General features: G+C 46.3%; 1 protein-coding gene across 10 annotated transcripts in view; it reads left to right on the top strand.

The window, feature by feature from the left end:
- The window catches only part of NHSL1 (NHS like 1), a 189,816-nt gene that overhangs the window by 64,910 nt on the left and 104,966 nt on the right, over positions 1-19,940 (top strand). Inside the window, exon 1 of one of the 10 annotated variants that reach the window (XM_042795956.1) lies at positions 14,742-15,517. The exons of 8 other annotated variants lie outside the window; for them this stretch is intronic. In XM_042795956.1, the coding sequence (XP_042651890.1) occupies positions 15,313-15,517 (205 nt within the window). In that variant the 5' untranslated portion in view covers positions 14,742-15,312. Of the gene's footprint in view, positions 1-14,741; positions 15,518-19,940 lie in introns of those variants that run through there. One more of the 10 variants, XM_032983100.2, reaches the window with a different exon arrangement.

A 19,940-nucleotide genomic window follows, 5' to 3' on the forward strand; every position in this document is an offset into this window, starting at 1 on the left:
AGAAAGTAGTCATTATGGAGAGGCTGTGGGATGGGAAGAGATGGTAGGAATGAGGCCAGCCTCCCTGCAGGGACACGGCAGACCCAGTTTTACAGGCACAACCTGTAGGACAACTGCAGATGAACCTCTACTGAAGCCATGCAAAGGCAACAGCCCTCTCTGAGCTTAGAACTAGCTGGTAGTCCCTAAAGGATGAGTGTCTGCCCAGTGGATCTGCTGCTGAAGGCAAGGAGGGTATTTCAGGCTGCATCTTGAGCTGTTTTTCTGAGAAGGGGTGTGTGCATGTTATGTGTTTAGGTTGAGGAGTGAGCTTGTGTCCTCACCTCAGCTGCAAGGCAGTGATGTCTCTTTTCCATCAGGGCTGGAGGGCCAGGGATGCCTGTCGTAACCTCCATTCACATGAATGACTTGTCCTTTTTTTTTTTTTTCCTCTCCATGCTTGCTGCTGTAGCACAGAAATGTATTTTCTGCCCTGTCTTGTAGTGCCTTTCTGTAGTAAGATCTGAAGGTGAAGGGTTCCATTTAAAAAAAAAAAAAAAAAAAAGTGTTGAAAGCCAAGCAGCAGGCAACAACTTTGCCAAGGGGGCCTAAAAATCTGTAAAGGAAATGAGGTTCCCTGGAATTAAGGTGGAAATACATTTCTACTTAATTTCAACAGGCTGCCCTAACAAATTGTAATGTCTACAGTTGGCTGACAATGTAGAAATAACCCATGAACTAAAAGAAGAGTTTACTTCGGAAGACGGCTCTTAAATTATTTACCTTGGCTTCATCGTCTCCTGAATTGTGGAGAACATAACAGTGTTTCCCTCTCTTGATCCCTGCCTTGGCTGGTTGCTGAGATGCTTTTGGATGAAACCTTCTTAATACAGGAGAGAACTTCCAACATAGCAAAACCAATTGCCAAACTTTTTGGGAAAAAAAAAAGTCTGCATCAAGTTAATGACCTTCCTGTGATCTTGGATGCCATATTCCTTTTGTGCTGTGGCAATGATTTTTCCACACATTTTTATGAAGTGTTTTGAATTTTTTTTGGTGATGTAATTCACATAAATGTTCTGAGTGTGCTTTTTGCCCAACCCTGACCTCACCCCACTATGGATTTTCTTTAGTATTTCTTCCTGTGTTGAAAACTACTAAAGGCTTCAGGCATCATTTTCCCACACATGGTGAAAATAAAGCATTATTTTAAAAATCACCCCAAAATAAAAAACAAACAGATTTTTTTCCCCGAAGATGAGTTCTGTTTGAAAATCAAAGCTTTTTTTGTTTTTTTTTTTTTTTTTTTTAAGTACAAGTTGAATAGTGATCCAGGAAAGCACTCTGCTCTGACCACCTTCTTCTTAATTGTCCAGACAATTCTTCCCCTGAATTGTCCAGAAGAGAATTAGAAAGTTTGTAGAAACCACTGGACAGATGAAGCCTTGGGGCTATGGCTGGTTAACATGACACACTCTGCTTCTGAAGAAGTTCCTGTTCTTTCAGTGCTCGTGTCCACCCTTCTCCTTCAGCTTGCTGTCCTTTCGGTTGTGCTGACACAGCTGTTCTGGAGCTGTCAGTTGGCTTTCTGCAGCGATTTAGATTAAAACCCAGCATTTCTGGAAGGCATCGGTGGCAGTGGCACAGTGTCCCTGTCGGTCTCTGAAGCAGCTGTGCTCACACGGGAGGAGCCCCGCTGTGCTGCAGCGCAGGAACGAGCACGCAGTGGGCACGGAAAGATGGGAACTTCATTTTCTGGCTTTACTTGAGAGCAAAATAAAAGGTACTTTGTAATGACTCCACATGAGGATAGATCCCATTAACTACCTAGGAGGGTGGGCTGCAAGCACTCTCCTGAGGGCTGTCATGTAAGTTTTTTTCCCAAGGTACTTGCAGTGACCTCTTGAGCAGCCTAGAATTTGTGAGCCATAAAGGAGCTGCTTTTTCTGTTTGCTCAGTTGTTTTATAAGCATCTATAAAGTGGCATGCTTTTTGTATTTTTTTTTTTTTAAGAGAAGCCATGCAGGATACTGACTTGACAACTAAACTGTCTTTTAAGATGGCCTATTCATTGCTGAAGGATGCTGGCTGGCTGGCAGGTACCATGTATTTCAGATGAGATGTGATTTTTTTTTTTTTCGGTTGCATGATCTTTACAGCTGTCAGTCTGTTGCCTTTTGCTGGCCCTAAACTAAACAGAATAACTTGGGATCCTGTAACCAGAGCAGCCCTTCATAAATTAAGGTCAGCTGGGTGCAGTGCTGTAACAACAGCCTGTAGAAATAGCCTTAGACCAAGGCATCTTTTGTTAGGCTGAGGAATATTAACTACACTGAGAGTTCCTGAAAGTGGGTGGTTTTTACCACCAGGCTCAGTAACGCTTTGTCATAATGAAAAAACAATACTGTCTTCAAGTAAAGATTGAAAGCGTCTCCTCACATCTGTTTGTCTAAGCTTGGGAAGAGGTGCCATTGGATGAGGGGAACAAATCCTGCTGTGGCCATGCTCGTACTTGAAGGAAAAGCTTTAAATGCCAGCAAATGCCAAGCCATCTTTCATGAAGTTAGTTTTAATTTATTTTTAGACTTGATTAGTAGTTACTGCCATATTTGCCTTGCACATTTTTTTAATGGAATGCTTTAAAAAACTTGTTTAATATGTGATCCCTTCTGTGTAATTGTGGTCTCGTACAATGTCTTTGGTGAGAATGAACTAGCTCAGTTTTACCCAGAATTGTTAGGAAGACACCAGTGTGGAAAGCAGAGATGACTCACAATGCCTTGGAGGAAGAAGAGCTAGCAATTAACTACAGAGCATGGCATTATCTCTATGCCAAAGCTGGCTGAGAAAGCCAGCATGTTTTCCACTTTGCTATTTCAGGACAAAAAGTTCCATAAAGAACTATTGGCTCTTTAAGCAGCCTTGATAATCTTGTCAACTTGATGAGTTTAGAACAGGTAGCATGGGAGGCATGTGAATCAAAAGAAGGTGGTAGTTCCCATCTAGAAACCATTGTTATTTTTATTTGATGAATAAATACATATGAAACATTCTCCTTATTTGTCAGCAGACTCCTCCGGGTGAATAAACTTGGTTGTATAACAAGAATGTGGTATGTGGTAGAGCACATAGTTAGAGAATAAGTATTTCTGCATAAATTTATTTTCTATGTAATCCCATGTGCCTGTACTGGTATTTCTTCAGGAATATCTAATGGCATCTTTTTCTACTGCTGGCAGTTTGCCAGATGCCTGTAAATAAGGAATGTTTATTGTAAATGAAATAAGAAGTAACTCTTACTTCTCAATGTCATTTGTTTTCCATTTGCATTTAGTGCAATCGGGTTCATGTTGATGAAGGTGGCTTGACTTTACAGGCAGAATTAGGTGAAAAACACAGCAATTAAATCTTAATCTTGATTTATTTACAATAAAAATTATCTTTTAAGGTATATGTTGAATATTTTCTTTTGGAGATGTGTTTTATTTTAAAAGTTTGACATTTCCTTTTATGTCCAGTGGCCTTTACTTTTGCTTAAATAGTGAATACAGTGAGAAAAGGGTTAGCTGTCATTTTGGGTCCTACTTCTTCTCCTTACCCCTCACCTCCTGAAAGAGGTAAAGACATATTGCTGTTGTGGTAAGCTGCTGTGGGACCTGGGCCTGTTCTCCCGGAGATCTCCTGCTGCTCCACTTCCTCCTACGTAAGTGTGCAAGCTGTTACTGAGCTTGAGCCATGTTCCTTGTTTCTGCCAAGGAGAAGGTGAAAGACCTCATGAAATACTGGATTTGGCACATGGGTTGCCAGTTGCGCCAATTGCTTTACTTCATTTGGTAAAAAGGGGGGTGGAGGGGAGAAAGGTATACATAGAAGCAGTATTTTGGCATTGGCTGTAGGAGAAGTTGTGCTGAAGGAGGTATCTGGGAGTTAGTGATGCATCGGGATTGATAGTCCGTTTCCAAGGATCTAAAGTGGAAGGCTTTGAAGAACCTGTGTGATGAAGAGCTTAAAGTTGCTTTCAGGCTAGCAGGGTATTGCAATCAGATTGTCTTGTGGGCAGGAAAAAGCCCTAGGTGAAGATTAAGCCTGTAATTTAGTCCAGTGGTTAACAGTGAAATGTCAAGGTGACTTCATTTAAGAATGACTATCAAGATGTGAATCTTCTTTGCCTTGATGAAACCAGCTGGAACAGTGATTGGTGGTTGGCATTGGCTGTGAGAAGTCTGTAAGTCTGCTTTCTAAACTCTTCCCTCCTTGGGAGAAGTTGATTTGGAGTGTTAGTGTTGTGGGAGACATTCACTGGGCTCTCAACAGATTAGTATCTGATGAACAAACATTTTTTACACCTGTAATTTCAATAATACATGATTTCTCTTTCACTTTCTACCCCTCACACCCTGTATTTCACTAAGTGGTATGCCAGAAGCTGAGCTTTCTTTAGATATGTAAACAAGAAGCTGTGGTGCAAATTACAGAAGATTGCAAAGCCTTCATTTGGTTTTCTCTGTGCTGTGAGCAAAGAGCAACGATTTAAGAGTTGACACTCATTTTTTTAACTGTGACTAAACAGCTGTTCTGTTGAGGCTGATTATTTCATATGCCATTGGTTGAAGAGCAGCATCAGATTATTCCTGCTGCTAGCATGAATGTCCTTATTTATCCTGTCTTCTCTTCTATTGAGGATAATTTGGGCTTTCATTTTCTCTCCTGTCCTCACCTTGTTTTGTCAGCTGATGAATAGGAACCCTTCATGTGTGTTAAATGTTTTATATAAGGTCTGTTGGGGGACCATAGGGTCTACAAGAATGTCCCTGGGTAGTATTCTTACATATTCTCAGGTCTTTTTCCACCTAGAAACTGCTACTAGTAGGGGAAAATGTTAAAATGTTTCAGGGTTGCAAAAAAGAATCAAGGCTGATTTCAGACTTGTATATGGCAGAAGGGGAAATTGGGGGGGAGGGGGGAGAGAATTTTTCTTGTTGGTCACAGTTGGCGCTCCTGCTGAATACGTGGATGTGTACATATGGAATGAGCACATACATATACAGAGAGAGCACGTACACATACATAGGCCATATGTTAAATATTTTAGAAGATTTTTTTACCTCTTGCATTTTTATCAAGCATTTAACAGGGCAATTTCAAATTGGATTAAATATAACTATGTAGGACAAGTAACTAAGACACAGACTGTTTTTTCCTCCTTGCTCTCTGTGTGTCAGCAACATTCCTTGTGCTCATCCTCCGCCTAGAAATAAGTTTCTTTTAACCTAGAGCCTGTTGTGAAGAAGAGAGGAGATTGCAGCATTCCTCCAGGCGTGGCGGGGCTGGGTTTCATTTATAAATTCTGTCTAGAGTTGCAAGACACTCCTCTGTACTTACATGTATCAGGCTAAGCAGGCATGCAAACTTACAAACGAACTGAAAAAGCATGACAGCAATCCTGTACCTGTGCACACACATCCAAAAGTGAGACATCTGTCTTTCTTCTGAAGTTCAGTATTTATGCATGGTTTACAGAAACTACATTCTTAGCTTGGTTCCTAGAAGAGACATATGTACAGCCTTGGTAAGGTCAAATAGTTTTGCTGGTTTGGCTGTGAAGTAACTTTGAAATATCTTTTACAGATACAGGACACAAGACAAAAAGATATACAAAAACAGTATTCCTATCTATAGGAAGAAATTCCTGTCTTTTGCATGTCAAACAGTGAGACCCGGTTATAACACACACAGGAACTACATTTTCGGTGTTGGAATGGTCAGGTCTGCCCAAATGTCTCGCTGGGTTCTAAAGTTCCTTTTTGGCATTCAGTTATTACAGATACTTAGTAAGATTTATTAAATTGCATATTTTGTAAGTCAAAGAGTGTGTAAATACAAACAGGAAAAAAGAAAACAAACACCTTTAGCATTTATAGGCCCAGTAAGTAAGATGAAGAATGAGGATTTCTGAGATTACTGGTGATCCTTCTTTGCTTCTTCTTTAACCACTCTCTCCTTTCTTGTTCTTTGTGGTTCTGTTATCTACAAAAACATTCAGATTAGTGTGTTAATTAGTGTATGTTAACCAGCAGAGGGCTTCCACCTCAAAGCAAAGTGCTATATCCCTTCTGCAGTTTCCCTGGTATCCTCTTAATCAGAGAAATGGGAAGTAGAAAGACATTTATTTAGTTGTCTAGCATACTTTCCTGCTGGCAAAATGGCCCTCAATTACATGTTGTTAAACATTTTTTATACAGTTTGTTTTTAACTGGCTTCCAGTTGTTTGTAATACAGCTGTCAGTATTTTCACATGAAACTCAGATGATCCAGTAGAGGATTGTTGTACTTCACCAAAACCTCATATTTCTGATGTAACTGGCATGTTGCAAATTTTCATGTGCATATTCAGGTATTAAAAGTGATTTGAACCCCTTCTTAGTATGAACATAGCATATGTTGAGTAAAGTAGTAGGAGAGAGTAATTGCAAGTTGCATTTAAAAGTCAGAATTTGTTTAAACCCATGTGTTCATTACAGAGTGTTCAAGAGCAAAGAGGAATGTATGTGAAGTAGAGACACGGGGTATTATTACAAAAGCACACAGGTTTCCTGGGAGATAGGAGCTGCCTGGTGAGACACAGTGGGTGGTTTTATTCAGACCATACTTCGTGTCAGCTGGGACAGCAGTTTGGAGCGGGTGGGTACTTGGTGGAGTAAAGATCCATATGGTGCACGAGTAACGGGGTGCTGAATCCTGGACAACTTCTGTAGCACCTCTCATGTTTCTCTCGCAGACCTTGTAAGTGACTTTTAACGTTGATCAGAACTGTTATTGCTAACCTTTGGTGATTCAATGAACAGATGAGTGCCTGGGGGGCAGGGGGGGAAATCATCTCTTCTTCAGACAGAAAACTTACTCCCTCCTCAAAAATTCAATATTTACTTAATCTTCACAGACTATAAACACTTGGGGTGTGTTGGCTAGCAGTTGTGAGTGGAGTACTTCCCTGGCTAAGTGTCAGCTTTGGAGGGGAGGGGGTTACGAGATTTTAAAAAATACTATGATATGACAGCAGAGCCCCATGGCTCAGGAGGACGTGTGTAGGAACTGAGGCAGCACCTACAGTTAGCGGGAGCTTTTACCAGAGTTGTCTTAATTAGTGAGCTGTCATGCCCGACTCAAAAAAGCACTGAAACTGTAAATTACATTTTAAGCAGAGATAGTAACAGCTTCCTACAAGCAAATCGCTAAAAGCTAAATCACATCTAGATCGCGGTACTGTGTGTCACCGTAACTGTGTTGCTCCTGCTCTGAACCCCGGCACCCCTCTGGTGCTGGGAGCGGCCGGGCGCCTGGAGCCCTGCTGCCACCTGCCGGCCCGCCATGCCCTGCCCTGCCCTCACGCCTGCCCTGGCTGCCCTGCCCTCACGCCTGGCCTGCCCTCTGGACTGCCCTCTGGACTGCCCTCTCGCCTGCCCTCACGCCTGCCCTCTCGCCTGCCCTCTCGCCTGCCCTCACGCCTGCCCTCTCGCCTGCCCTCTCGCCTGCCCTCTCGCCTGCCCTCTCGCCTGCCCTCACGCCTGCCTTCTCGCCTGCCCTCACGCCTGCCCTCACGCCTGCCCTCACGCCTGCCCTGCCCTCTCGCCTGCCCTCTCGCCTGCCCTCACGCCTGCCTTCTCGCCTGCCCTCACGCCTGCCCTCTCGCCTGCCCTCTCGCCTGCCCTCTCGCCTGCCCTCACGCCTGCCTTCTCGCCTGCCCTCACGCCTGCCCTGCCCTCACGCCTGCCCTCTCGCCTGCCCTCTCGCCTGCCCTCACGCCTGCCTTCTCGCCTGCCCTCACGCCTGCCCTCTCGCCTGCCCTCACGCCTGCCCTCACGCCTGCCCTCTCGCCTGCCCTCTCGCCTGCCCTCTCGCCTGCCCTCACGCCTGCCCTCACGCCTGCCCTGCCCTCACGCCTGCCCTCTCGCCTGCCCTCACGCCTGCCCTCACGCCTGCCTTCTCGCCTGCCCTCACGCCTGCCCTGCCCTCACGCCTGCCCTCTCGCCTGCCCTCTCGCCTGCCCTCTCGCCTGCCCTCACGCCTGCCCTCTCGCCTGCCCTCACGCCTGCCCTCACGCCTGCCTTCTCGCCTGCCCTCACGCCTGCCCTCACGCCTGCCCTCACGCCTGCCCTCTCGCCTGCCCTCACGCCTGCCCTCTCACCTGCCCTCTCGCCTGCCCTCTCGCCTGCCCTCACGCCTGCCTTCTCGCCTGCCCTCATGCCTGCCCTCACGCCTGCCCTCACGCCTGGCCTGCCCTCTCGCCTGCCCTCACGCCTGCCCTCACGCCTGCCTTCTCGCCTGCCCTCACGCCTGCCCTCACGCCTGCCTTCTCGCCTGCCCTCTCGCCTGCCCTCTCGCCTGCCCTCACGCCTGCCCTCACGCCTGCCCTCACGCCTGCCTTCTCGCCTGCCCTCACGCCTGCCCTCACGCCAGCCTTCTCGCCAGCCTTCTCGCCTGCCCTCTCGCCTGCCCTCACGCCTGCCTTCTCGCCTGCCCTCACGCCTGCCTTCTCGCCTGCCCTCACGCCTGCCCTCACGCCTGCCCTGCCCTCTCGCCTGCCCTCTCGCCTGCCCTCACGCCTGCCTTCTCGCCTGCCCTCACGCCTGCCCTGCCCTCACGCCTGCCCTCACGCCTGCCCTCTCGCCTGCCCTCTCGCCTGCCCTCACGCCTGCCCTCACGCCTGCCTTCTCACCTGCCCTCTCGCCTGCCCTCACGCCTGCCCTCACGCCTGCCTTCTCGCCTGCCCTCACGCCTGCCCTGCCCTCACGCCTGCCCTCACGCCTGCCCTGCCCTCTCGCCTGCCCTCTCGCCTGCCCTCACGCCTGCCTTCTCGCCTGCCCTCACGCCTGCCCTCACGCCTGCCCTGCCCTCACGCCTGCCCTCTCGCCTGCCCTCACGCCTGCCCTGCCCTCTCGCCTGCCCTCTCGCCTGCCCTCACGCCTGCCTTCTCGCCTGCCCTCACGCCTGCCCTCACGCCTGCCCTGCCCTCACGCCTGCCCTCTCGCCTGCCCTCACGCCTGCCTTCTCACCTGCCCTCTCGCCTGCCCTCACGCCTGCCTTCTCACCTGCCCTCTCGCCTGCCCTCTCGCCTGCCCTCTCGCCTGCCCTCACGCCTGCCCTCTCGCCTGCCCTCACGCCTGCCCTCTCGCCTGCCCTCACGCCTGCCCTCTCGCCTGCCCTCTCGCCTGCCCTCACGCCTGCCCTCTCGCCTGCCCTCACGCCTGCCCTCACGCTTGCCCTCTCGCCTGCCCTCACGCTTGCCCTGCCCTCATGCCTGCCTTCTCGCCTGCCCTCTCGCCTGCCTTCTCGCCTGCCTTCTCGCCTGCCCTCATGCCTGCCCTCTCGCCTGCCCTCACGACTGCCCTCTCGCCTGCCCTCATGACTGCTCTCTCGCCTGCCCTCACGACTGCTCTCTCGCCTGCCCTCTCGCCTGCCCTCACGCCTGCCCTCCCCTCACACTTGCCCTCACGCTTGCCGTGGCTGCCCTGGCCGCCCTGCCCTCGTGCCTGGCCTGTCCTCTCTGCCCTGCACTCACACCTGCCCTCACCACCCTGCCCTGCTTACCCTCACGCCCTCCCTGCCCTCTTGACCACCCCGTCCTACCCTTGCGCCTGCCCTCACTGCCCTGCCCCGACCACCCTCCCCTGCCCTCACGCCTGCCATCCTGCCCCACTCTGAGGGCAGCGATTCCCGCAGGTCCTGGCGAGGCAGCTGGCAGCTCCTCTTGCTGGTACTTGCTGTGCCTTTACGCTGCAGCGCTGTGGCGGAGGGCGACCTCCCAACTGCTCGCATGCTGCCTGAATTCATCAAAGCCCTGTTACTTGTCCCCTTAGATTGTACAGCGACATAAAACCTCACGTCAACACCTGTATGCTGGGAGAGCTAAACTTACTTTACCAATAAATATAAGCCACTTTATTTGGAAAACAGTTATTGGCTGCCATGAGGTAAAACTTGGCTGTGTATGGAGAAGGCTGAAACTTGATGCAGTTAGAGTCCTTTCTTTCTGCATCCCTCAGAGTATCCATCATACTCTTACCCAGCAAAGCTCAGTACTTGAAACTACTTCTGCAGTCAGTGCTTGCCAAACTCCTTGCATACCTGGAAGTGAACTTCCTGTGAAATTTGGGGTTTGCATCAGTTCTGGAATTATGCTGATTAAGAAAACCAACATCTTGTGAATGTAATTGTACCAGCTTGAAGCAGATAGGTGTTTTACGCACAGTTAGCTTGTCTGTTCTTTTGGCATCAAACTATTTTAGAGAAAAACAGCATTTGTTTCTGGGCCATTCTGGTGTTTGTTTTGCCCTTCTTACAAATACCTTACTTTTTTGCTAAGGACCAAATTGTGCGAGCACCTTGTTCGTGGTCCTTGCTTGGTTCCTCCCCCACAGTCAGAGCAGTTTGGGTGGGAGTTACCCCTACGTGCCACTGGTGTTGGGGGGAGAACCAGGCCCAGGTTAGCCTAGCGCTTTATAGAAACTATCCCTGTGGTTTTATGAAGTCTCCTTACCAAGGTAAATACAGCTATTAAATCAGAGAAAATGTTTCCTGCCCTGATGCACTGAATCCTTCTGGGGTACAGAAGTTGAAGGGAGAGAGGCTGACCGCAGGTAGATCATACAGACCTGTCCAAATGTTTTATTCTCTATGGTTGTCTGCAATCCGATTTTTTTTTTTTTTTTCATTTTTAATTTTTTTTCTTTCATGGACCTAATAAATTTGGAAATGTGCCTGGGCTGTTTGAAGCAGTCCTGCAGTGCAGAACTCATCTTTTAGGTGCTCATTTATGGTATGGTATATTTTTCAGTTGAAAAAGACCCCCAAAGGATAGAATGGGTAACAAAACAGAAAGGAAATTTTCATTTATAATTAGGGCATTCAAAAGCTCTGTAATGGTTGTGATAGAAGCAATTAATAGGCCTTGCTTTTTGTGCGAGACAGGGCCTAGTTAAGTAGGTCGCAAGGCTGGTAGCCAGGAGACCTACTTTCTTTTCTTAGCTTTGCTGTATATCCTTTCTGTGATCTTGGGCAAGTAACTTCATTTTTGATCCTTTTCCTTCTTTACTATTTTTTTCCCCTCTCAGCTCCATTCACATTGGAAGGGAAAGAGTTTCTCACTATGTGCTCTGCACAAAAAGGGACAAACTCTTAACTGGAAGTTTGAGACCCTGATACAATACCAAAATGCACGCTCTCTGTGGCTGCTTTGCTGTAAATAATCAAGCAGGAATATGGATTTCTTTGCAGGCTTGTTATGTGAACATTTGATAGGGTACCTGTATGAGAACAAGCACACTGTAAAGACCTCTGATGGAGGTCAGGTTCACAAGGTTTTGATACCTACTGAAATTCTCACACATCTCTGCCTGGAGATGACGAACGGTGCTGGGGAGGTGACCACACGTAGTGGATCTAGTCGTGTTGGGACAGTTTCTGGGGTGGAGGGTCTCTCAGGGCTGCCGGGGGCACCCCACACCCTTGGCTGGCTGCAGCAAGAGCTTACACATAGTGAAGGGTTGAGCCTGCAGGCAGGGTGTTTTCAATGGGCTTTTGACAGTGCTTAATCCAAATGGCTTTATGACTGGCTGGTGATGAGTTGTTACCACCTGAAGGAAAACACCCAGGAAGCCTGGAAGAGAGAAGTGTACTCTCGGCTGTGGGAGCAGAGGCTGCCCCAGGAAACTGTACTTATGAACCACCCTTGTTACTGTCTGGTTGAGTCATCAGAAATGATAGACTAGGAAATGTAGGAATTAAATTAACATGTGAATTGTGCCAAAAACCACAGCCCGACCAAAACCAGAGCAGGTCTGCAGAGTTTTGGGGTTGTTTTTTTTTTTTTTTTTTCTTTCTTTCTGTTTTGTTGTTTTTTTTTTACACTGAACCAAAACCTCTTCTGTGCAACATTTTTTTTGTTTGCTGACCTTAGGGGAACACAGTGGCTGCGAGCCATGTACATGTGTTTGCTTAACAAATTTTAGAGAATTTTTTGATGATCAGGTTGTGATAAATGGTAAAAGTCCTGATGGGATGTGAGGCTATGCATATTTGCTGTTCTTCACCTCTAAAAACAAAAAAAAAGGGCAGTGGGGGAGGTACCAATTTAGCTTTCTACTTCAAACTATGGGTTTCTTGTTCTGTTATTCCTTCATGTTTTTTTACTGAGATGAGCTTGTATTAAGTGAACCAAAAACAATGTCTTAATCTTTACACACGTAACCTGGAAAATACGAAGCTTGTTTACTTGTATGACGCATTCATAAAGAGGAAATAGGTTGGAAAATTAGCTAAGCTTATTAGAAGTGTACCTTGTTTCTCTTAAATGGCTTTGTAGAGTGTTTTACAAAATTAAATTTAACCTTCTAAAGTGTGTCAGATGCTAAAATTTCCAACTCCTTGGCCTTGGGTTTGGCTACTGATTAAAGCATGGATTAACCTGCAATTCTATTGGTATTAATGCCTCAATATGTGTTGTTTTTCAAATGGTAATTACTATTTTCTCTTGGTCTTGGGAAATTTACTTTTGATCCACATGTGCAACACTGTGGGCTAATATCAAGCTTCTTGTCACCTACAAATAAAAAGCATTCTATGGTAATGACAGTGTCACAATGGATCTTTTCCTGCAATTAAATATAATAATACCAAACTGAGCAAAGCACCGCTTTGTATTTACAGTAACAGTGGAAATGTTATGGGCAATCACCTGCAGCAATGTTTTTGCTTTTGCATCATCAAGTTGTGACTCAGAACCATGATATAAAGGCAGAGCTCCAGACAGGTCAGGAAAATTCCTAAAATCAAACTGCTGCCAAGACTCCGGGCAGGTCTCTGGGATTTACTCTGGCATTTTGGGTTAACCTGAAAGGGTTTCCTTCTTGTTGGTTTTTCTAATCTTATGTTTCTAAGTAGTACAGTGGAGAGATGATGACTGTGATTCTGCAGTTCCTACTGGGGTTTCTGTACCTCTGGCTCTGTGTAATTTAGCCAGTAATAGCTGCGGTAGTTTACAGTTCTCTGTACTTCGCAGTACTGGCAATTCCAAACATTTGCTTTTTTTCAAAAGAAACAGTAAGTTGACTTAAAGCAAGGTCTTTGATTCTTTGATTTTTACATTAAATCCTGCCTGTTTGAACATGGACTGCTCCAAAATGGATGTTCCAGTATTTTAGTCTCTAGAGGTATGTTACCGTACATTCTCCAAATCTTCTGTTAAGCAGAAGGTGTAAAGAATAAAAACAAAGCAAATGCCCCACACCCTACCCAAGTCTCTTGTCTCATCAGGGATGGGGAGTGGTGTCTTTTTAAGACAAAACCTCCAAAATAGAAGGACTTGATGACATGGTGAGAAAAGCAAATGTTAGCAGTGCATGCTCCCATATATGCATCCCCTCCCCAACCCCACTGCACCAACACTGGCTTTGGAAAGTGGTGGAAGGCCTGCGTATGTACATACGCACTACCTCGCTGGGCGAGCTCAATTTAAATGCAGCCTATTAAATTATTTACAGAAGACAGTTGGCCAACCCATTGTGCTGTGTTAGTAGGAGCCAAAGGTCACTTTGGTGTGCCTTGTTGATTCATAGGGTAATCTGATACAGTACTTAGCTTTTTGCCTCCTAGTCAGTGGGTTAAACCTTATCCTCTTATTATGAGTCAGAGAACCATAAGTTTCAGAAAAAGCCAGAGCCTTTGTTTTTAATGGTTTTGAAGAGGATGTGCAGCAGAATCCAGAGAGCAAGATGCAAGAGCATCTGCCAGGGAGTCGGGGTGTGTTCTGCAATAGTGTAAATCTGACTGACAGCTTGGGAGATGAAACACTGTACCCTTGTTTTCTTGAGCTGCTTTTCTTTTTGCTAACATCATCTGCAGCCATTAGGATGTCAAGGCATTAATGTTTATTCTTCAGATAGGTGGCACACTTTTTTTGGTGTTGTTTTGTTGTTTGTTTGTTTTCTCCTCATGGGTTCCTCACTATCAGCATCTCCTTGAGGATCCACTGAGCTGATTTGATTGGGTGTCTCATACATTCAAATGTTTATTTTGCTTCAAGGTACAAACTTGTGTGGTTTTTGTCAACTTGCATCTTGTTGACAAATCCTGTTAAAAGCCATGTGTATTGGGATATTGCCAACTTCTATCTGCTTTAAAATGCTGCTTTTATCTTTCCCTCTTCCAGGCTTACTCCCTCCTGGAAGCAGCACTGGTGTTGGTGTGCAGGGTAAGAGACTGGCATCGCAGCAGCTTTCAGTAGTGTCTGACTTTTTAAAACCTTCACACCTTTTTCCAGCTGCTAGTTTAAAGAGAAGGTGGCAGAACATAGCACAGCTGGGAGTGAAACATGTTTAGTGAGCTGCAGTCACACCAGTGGAAGTCAGGTCACTAAAAATGTCTGCTCATGCACAGATTTTGTTTGTGCCTATGCACTTTTTTTATTTTTTTAATGTACCACCAGGTACAGGGGCAATAATGTTTTCAGCACACTCTATTCAGGATGCTTATGGTGTTTACAAGCTTCAGAATTTTATTTTTCCTCTCTCCAAGTCAACAGAGGTGCACAAGTGCTTTTCTATTTCTGCACGCAGTGTTCAGGAGTTTGTGCTGACACTGAGCTGACTGAGGAAAGGAGGAGTTTTGCTTCTGTGGTCGTGCTTTTAGGAGAGCGAGCCTATCGTATTTCACTCTAATCCTAAGCAATAGCCACGCAGTCTGTTTTATTGTTTAGAGAGCCTTCCTGGAGCTCCTTCACCAGGCTTTTCACTAGGGGAGAGCAGGGCAGCCAGAATGGGGAGGCAGAAGTGTGGTCAGTCCATCGTCCCTCCTGAGCTGTGCCATGCTGGGGCGTGATCTGTGCCTGTTCTTCTCCCGTCGTGGGGTGTTTCTGATGAGCCAGAAGAGAGGACTGAATCGCATACACGCTCCTGGGGAGCGATGCCAAGGAGAAGAGTGGAGCTACAGTTTTTTCTGATGAGTGGAGAATGGGGAAAACATGTGCCTTAGTGTTACATTCTGCTCAGCTGTTCCATGCTCCTCTGAGCTGCTGCAAGGTGCCACTTTCTGCTGCTTTTCTCCCCTTTGTTTTCTTTGGCAGCTCCCTAAGTGCTGTATCAAAACAGCTTCAGGGGAGCTGCGCTGGCACAGTGACCTACCTCCATGCTGGTGCTGGTTTAAATGCAGCGAGAAGAAACCTGGACGGAAGTTGGATCAAAATTGTTTAGCCTCCCACAAAAACCACTGAGAGAGGGAACAGGAACAATTTCAGAAAGGTCCGTTTGGAAACGAGGCCAGTAGCTGGCTTGAAAGAAAATGAAGAAGGAGTGTGTTTCGAGATCTTTCAAACTCAAACAAAACCCAGGCTCCCTCTCGCGTGCTGTAAGCTGGATAAATTTCTCCTCCTTGTCAAGGCAGACAAAGAGATTGTTTCGCAGCGATGGTGAACTCTCCTCCATGTGCGTGCAGCAGGTAGACGAGGATGATGAGAACTGGACCTACAGGAGCCAGCAGAGGAAAGGTGATTTGCTTTCTCTTTAACCCTTGTGATGGCGGCTGCTGTGTCAGCCCATGGTTCCTGCTGTTGTCCAGCTGCTCGGGTCCCACTGGGAGCCGGGAGCCGCAGGTGGGGAAGGAGGAGGAGGGCAGCACAAAAGCCTGGGCGCAGCACTGCCCTGCCAAGTTTTTCTCTGGTTAAAACTGTGAAAGCTCATAGTAATCAACGGGGAAAACCTTTAATTTCCCGTCTGGGTAACATAAAAGTACTGACTGTGTGGTGTGTAGGTAAGGTTTGTTTATGTTTCTTGTAGCCAGTTGTCACTGGTGGCAGATCGTTTGCGCAGGTGCTGCATGAATCTCCCCTTGCTATGTGGTACCAACGCCATTTAAGACCCCACTTGTAACAGACTGGGTGGCTTTTTGGATGACTGCCTCATGGTCTTGCTGGAAAATTTTAAGTGTATTTTGTTTTATGAGAGCATATTGAGAAGAGGTCCCAGGTGCAAAACAAAAGAAAGAGATGATGGGATGGTGATGGGAATTGCTCTGCAGAGAGGAGGAAGGAGATCTAGGATGAAAGATAGGCAGTTCTGAATGAACCCTTGAAATATTCAAACCCAGAGTATATTTTATATGAGACTTTGAAAAAGTACTTCTATTTTTTGTGTGGTTTTTTTTTTTTATTTTTCAATGGAGTTTGACAGGTACTTACTCAAGTATACCTCATATTTACCATAAATCAAAATAAATTTCAGAAGTTTGCTCCTCTGAGATGGTGAGCTACTGTTATCAGTGCATTTACTGGCTGGCAGGTGGGGGGGGCGAGTGTGTGTGGTTAAAAATACTTGATAACATGATTTGGATGCAATTTCTGTAGTGCTGCCAGAGCACTAGTTTGTTAATGGGAAGTGTGAGATTGACTCAATTCTGCTGTTAGCTCACTTTTGTAAGAGCAGGCAGAGTCTCTAAGGGCATTTGAACTTCAAAGGGATTTTTATTTCTTTTCATTTCTGGGAACAGTTAGTAGCTATTTGACCAGAATTTCAGTTCCCAGTCAGAATAAATTGTGGCTTTAGTAAATTGTTTGGATGCAAGAACACTAACACAGGATGTATATGCTTGTGCTTTACTCCCAGCACGCTAGGAGACGATTTTAATCTGTGCTTTGAAGATTGTTTTTTAACCCCTTTTGCTGCTGAAAAACTTCTGAAAAGGGAATTTGCATTTGCAACCAGTGGCTAATTTTTACTTTTGATTGTTGGCATGTTGATAATTTTACAGCAATGTCAGATACACTTCTAATGCCTGTGAGATCTTACATGCTATGTATCAGAAGAACCACAGTCCTGCCGCTGGTTGCTATGTAACTTCCATAAAGTTTCTCATGCTGCCTTCTTTAGCCCATGCTCATGCTACAAGGCAGAGATGGGAAGGGAAGCTTTACTGATGGATTAATGGCGTATTAATTTTTCTGAGTGATTTACATAAAGAGCCCATTGTACAGGCTGGAGGGGGAGGGCAGAATTCCTCCTGTAATTGGGCAGCAAACTATGAAAGCCTCCCTGCCTGCCTATAGCAGAGATGACAATATGTCATTTTTGAAAAGAAGGTGGAGGGGAGGTATAGATTGTGCAGGGTTTACTTCTCCTTTGCAGGGTACAATTTGATTCAACTTGTAAAATCTGTCTGGATCATAAATCTAACTGTGTACTTCTGTCTGACTGGGATCCTCTGCTTAGAGGGAGCTGACAAACTGGCAGGGGATGCCAGGGCTGAAGGGAGTTTGGGTTATATACTTGGGCAGGAGAAACTTGTCATGGCTGCAAGCATTACAGGGCTGTAAGTCAGGCTTGCGTGGTGTCGGAGCGGTACCCGAGTCATCATCCTGGATTTGTGTTCAAAGGCAAAACATGTGTGATAAATGAGTACTTGTGTTCTCAAATTAGCTTGCTCCATTGGACCGTTGCATTACTGCTTGCTTGCCAGCCTTTGTAAAACAGAGGGCTCAAAACAATATTGTCTTTGGTGCTCAAGTTAACTGCATTGCTTAAAATTAACACAAACTAGAAAGAAGTAGGATGCACAGCAGGCTGGAAGGATGGCGAGTTTTATATAGAAAACCAGACTGTTTATTTTAGATTAGCTGAAAAATTATTAAAATTTCATCTAGGAAAAAAACTTTGCCTCCAGTTAGTCCTCGGGTGAATTGGTAAAATGGTAAGCCTGACAAATCACAGGCTGTCCTACCTTTTTCTTCACCTAACTGTATGTGTAAAGGCAGGAGCACTAACAGAAATGGGAAATGGAGGAACTCTTGTTTTTCTTTCTGAGCTTTTTCTCTTCCTGTCTTTTTAAACCTCTTATTCTTTTGCCGCTTCATTGCTCTTCCCGTCTCATATTGCATTCCCACGAGGCTGCTAGGTGACAGGCACAAGGCAGCATGTGTTGCGTGGTATTTCACCAGCAAAGTGGCTAATCTGCATTGGCTGCAAACGGGCACGAGCAAACAGTAGCGAGCAGTGAGATTGGTTGGATTTGCCAGTTTAAAACGAGCAAGAAAAACAAGAAGTAAATACTAACTGCGAACCTGGGGCACACCCTGATGTCCTGCGCAGCTGAGCTCTATGTGGAAGTCAAGGCAGGGGCTGCTGCTTTGCTTTTCAAAGGTACATAGTAGCGCAGAGCATTTTGGAACTGGTAGCACCATTATATCATAAAGCAGTTACTAAAAGAGACAGTAAAAGTTGATGGTAAAATAAAGGCTTGTTGTGTAAAACATTTCTTGCTCAGTCCTCTTCCTTCCTAGTCTGCTGGAGGACCTTTGAAATGAGAGCACACTAACTCCAATGTTCCTCTTCTTTAACCTGAATTTTTAGTTCCGATTCCTTACTTTTTTGGGGTAGAAGTCTCCTTTATTTTGGAGTGTGTGGGGGGGTGAAAAGGCATTTTTTTTCTTTCCCACACATCCTCCAGTGTCCTTTTTCTCTTGTGTAGGCACTCCTTAACCCTTTCTGTTACTGGCGTTCTTGGAGGCTGTTCCAAAAGGAGAGGACAGGCCAGCGTGGCCACAGTAATTCTGAATTCATCCAACCCGTTAGGGACTGACCCCATGGAGCTGGCTGTGCTTCATGTGGCCACACGTGGGGTGTCAGGGCTGTGGCAACCAGGCACCTTTGCTGAGGAGTGCTGCTGACTGGGGTCATCCACCTCATGCAAGCCACCAGAGTGACTGCTGCTGGCCTGCTGGGTCGTGTAGCTGCTCTGCTGCTGCCTTGCTCAACCGAGCTGGCTTGTTCTGCTGAGCAGGGTCCTCCGGGCTCATGAGGCCACTTTGTGAGCATTCCATAACTACTGTGCATGAGGGAGAACAGCCTGGTTTCCCTCACAGAAGATACCTGTGCAATGACACCTGCTGCCAGTACAGCTGCTTTGAAGATGCTGGTGTAGGACCTGTCAGACTTCAATTATTGTCCAAGCTTTTTGTTGGTAGACAGTCCAGTTTTCATCTACTTCGCTCTTCTGATGGTGTGGCTTGCTTCTGGTATGCTCAGTGGGAGCCCAGGGAACAGCTTGATTTTGTGCAGTGCTTGAGCCTAAAATTCTCACCAGAAGCAGGTCATGGTTCCCGGAAAACCAAGCAGGTCCTGGTTTGACGGCTGTTCCCTGTGTCTTGGTGTGTTTCTGTGTGTGCTGGAGGTGCAGTGACAGGCGTGTGAAATGGGCGGTGTGCTGCTCCTGCCCCCAGGTGTTTTCAGACTGAAGCTCCAGAGCGGTTTTTCCTTTCGAAAGCACATTATGGAAGAAACACTGACAGAGTTGTTGTTTGAAGCGAAAGTGCTTGTGTGTGTTGCAAAGGGTTTCTGACACGTGGAAGTATGTAACAGTCATCCATGTGGGCCTGTGCTGTTTACCATAAGTATGACATAGCAAGTTAACTTTGAGTAGAGATAACACATGAGTCAGTTTATAGTACAGATCTCACCATATTTACTTTGACTTCGCAGAAAAGGAGATGAGTCACATTTCAGTATCAGAACATCTGACTTTTGCTGACTTCTACCCTCTGCCCCCTCCCCCTTTCCTTCCCATCAGTTTTGGGGGTTGGAAGAGGAAAGCTTGTGACAGCAGCTCTCAGCAGGGCTGCCTTCACCACTGGTCCTGCCGATCTCCCCACTGTACTGGCAGGGATGCAGAGAAAGGGAAGATGTTTCTCCAGAGTGGTTAAATATGCCTCATCTAGTGACCTTATTTCTCCTGATATTTACTTCCAACTTCAGGGCAGGTATTGGAGAAGCACAATTAGCAGTCAGGTCTGGCCACAGGTGGCAATGCATCAAAAGAAGCTGTTACCCAATGGGGAGGCTTTCCCTCTCTCCCCTCAGCTCCCATCCCTGCTTATTGCTCTGATTTTTTTACTCTCTGCCTCCATTTCACTTGGTTGCTTT

This window comes from Tyto alba, unplaced genomic scaffold (assembly GCF_018691265.1).
Source record: "Tyto alba isolate M040663 unplaced genomic scaffold, T.alba_DEE_v4.0 Super-Scaffold_22, whole genome shotgun sequence".
In the NCBI taxonomy this organism is placed as follows: domain Eukaryota; kingdom Metazoa; phylum Chordata; class Aves; order Strigiformes; family Tytonidae; genus Tyto; species Tyto alba.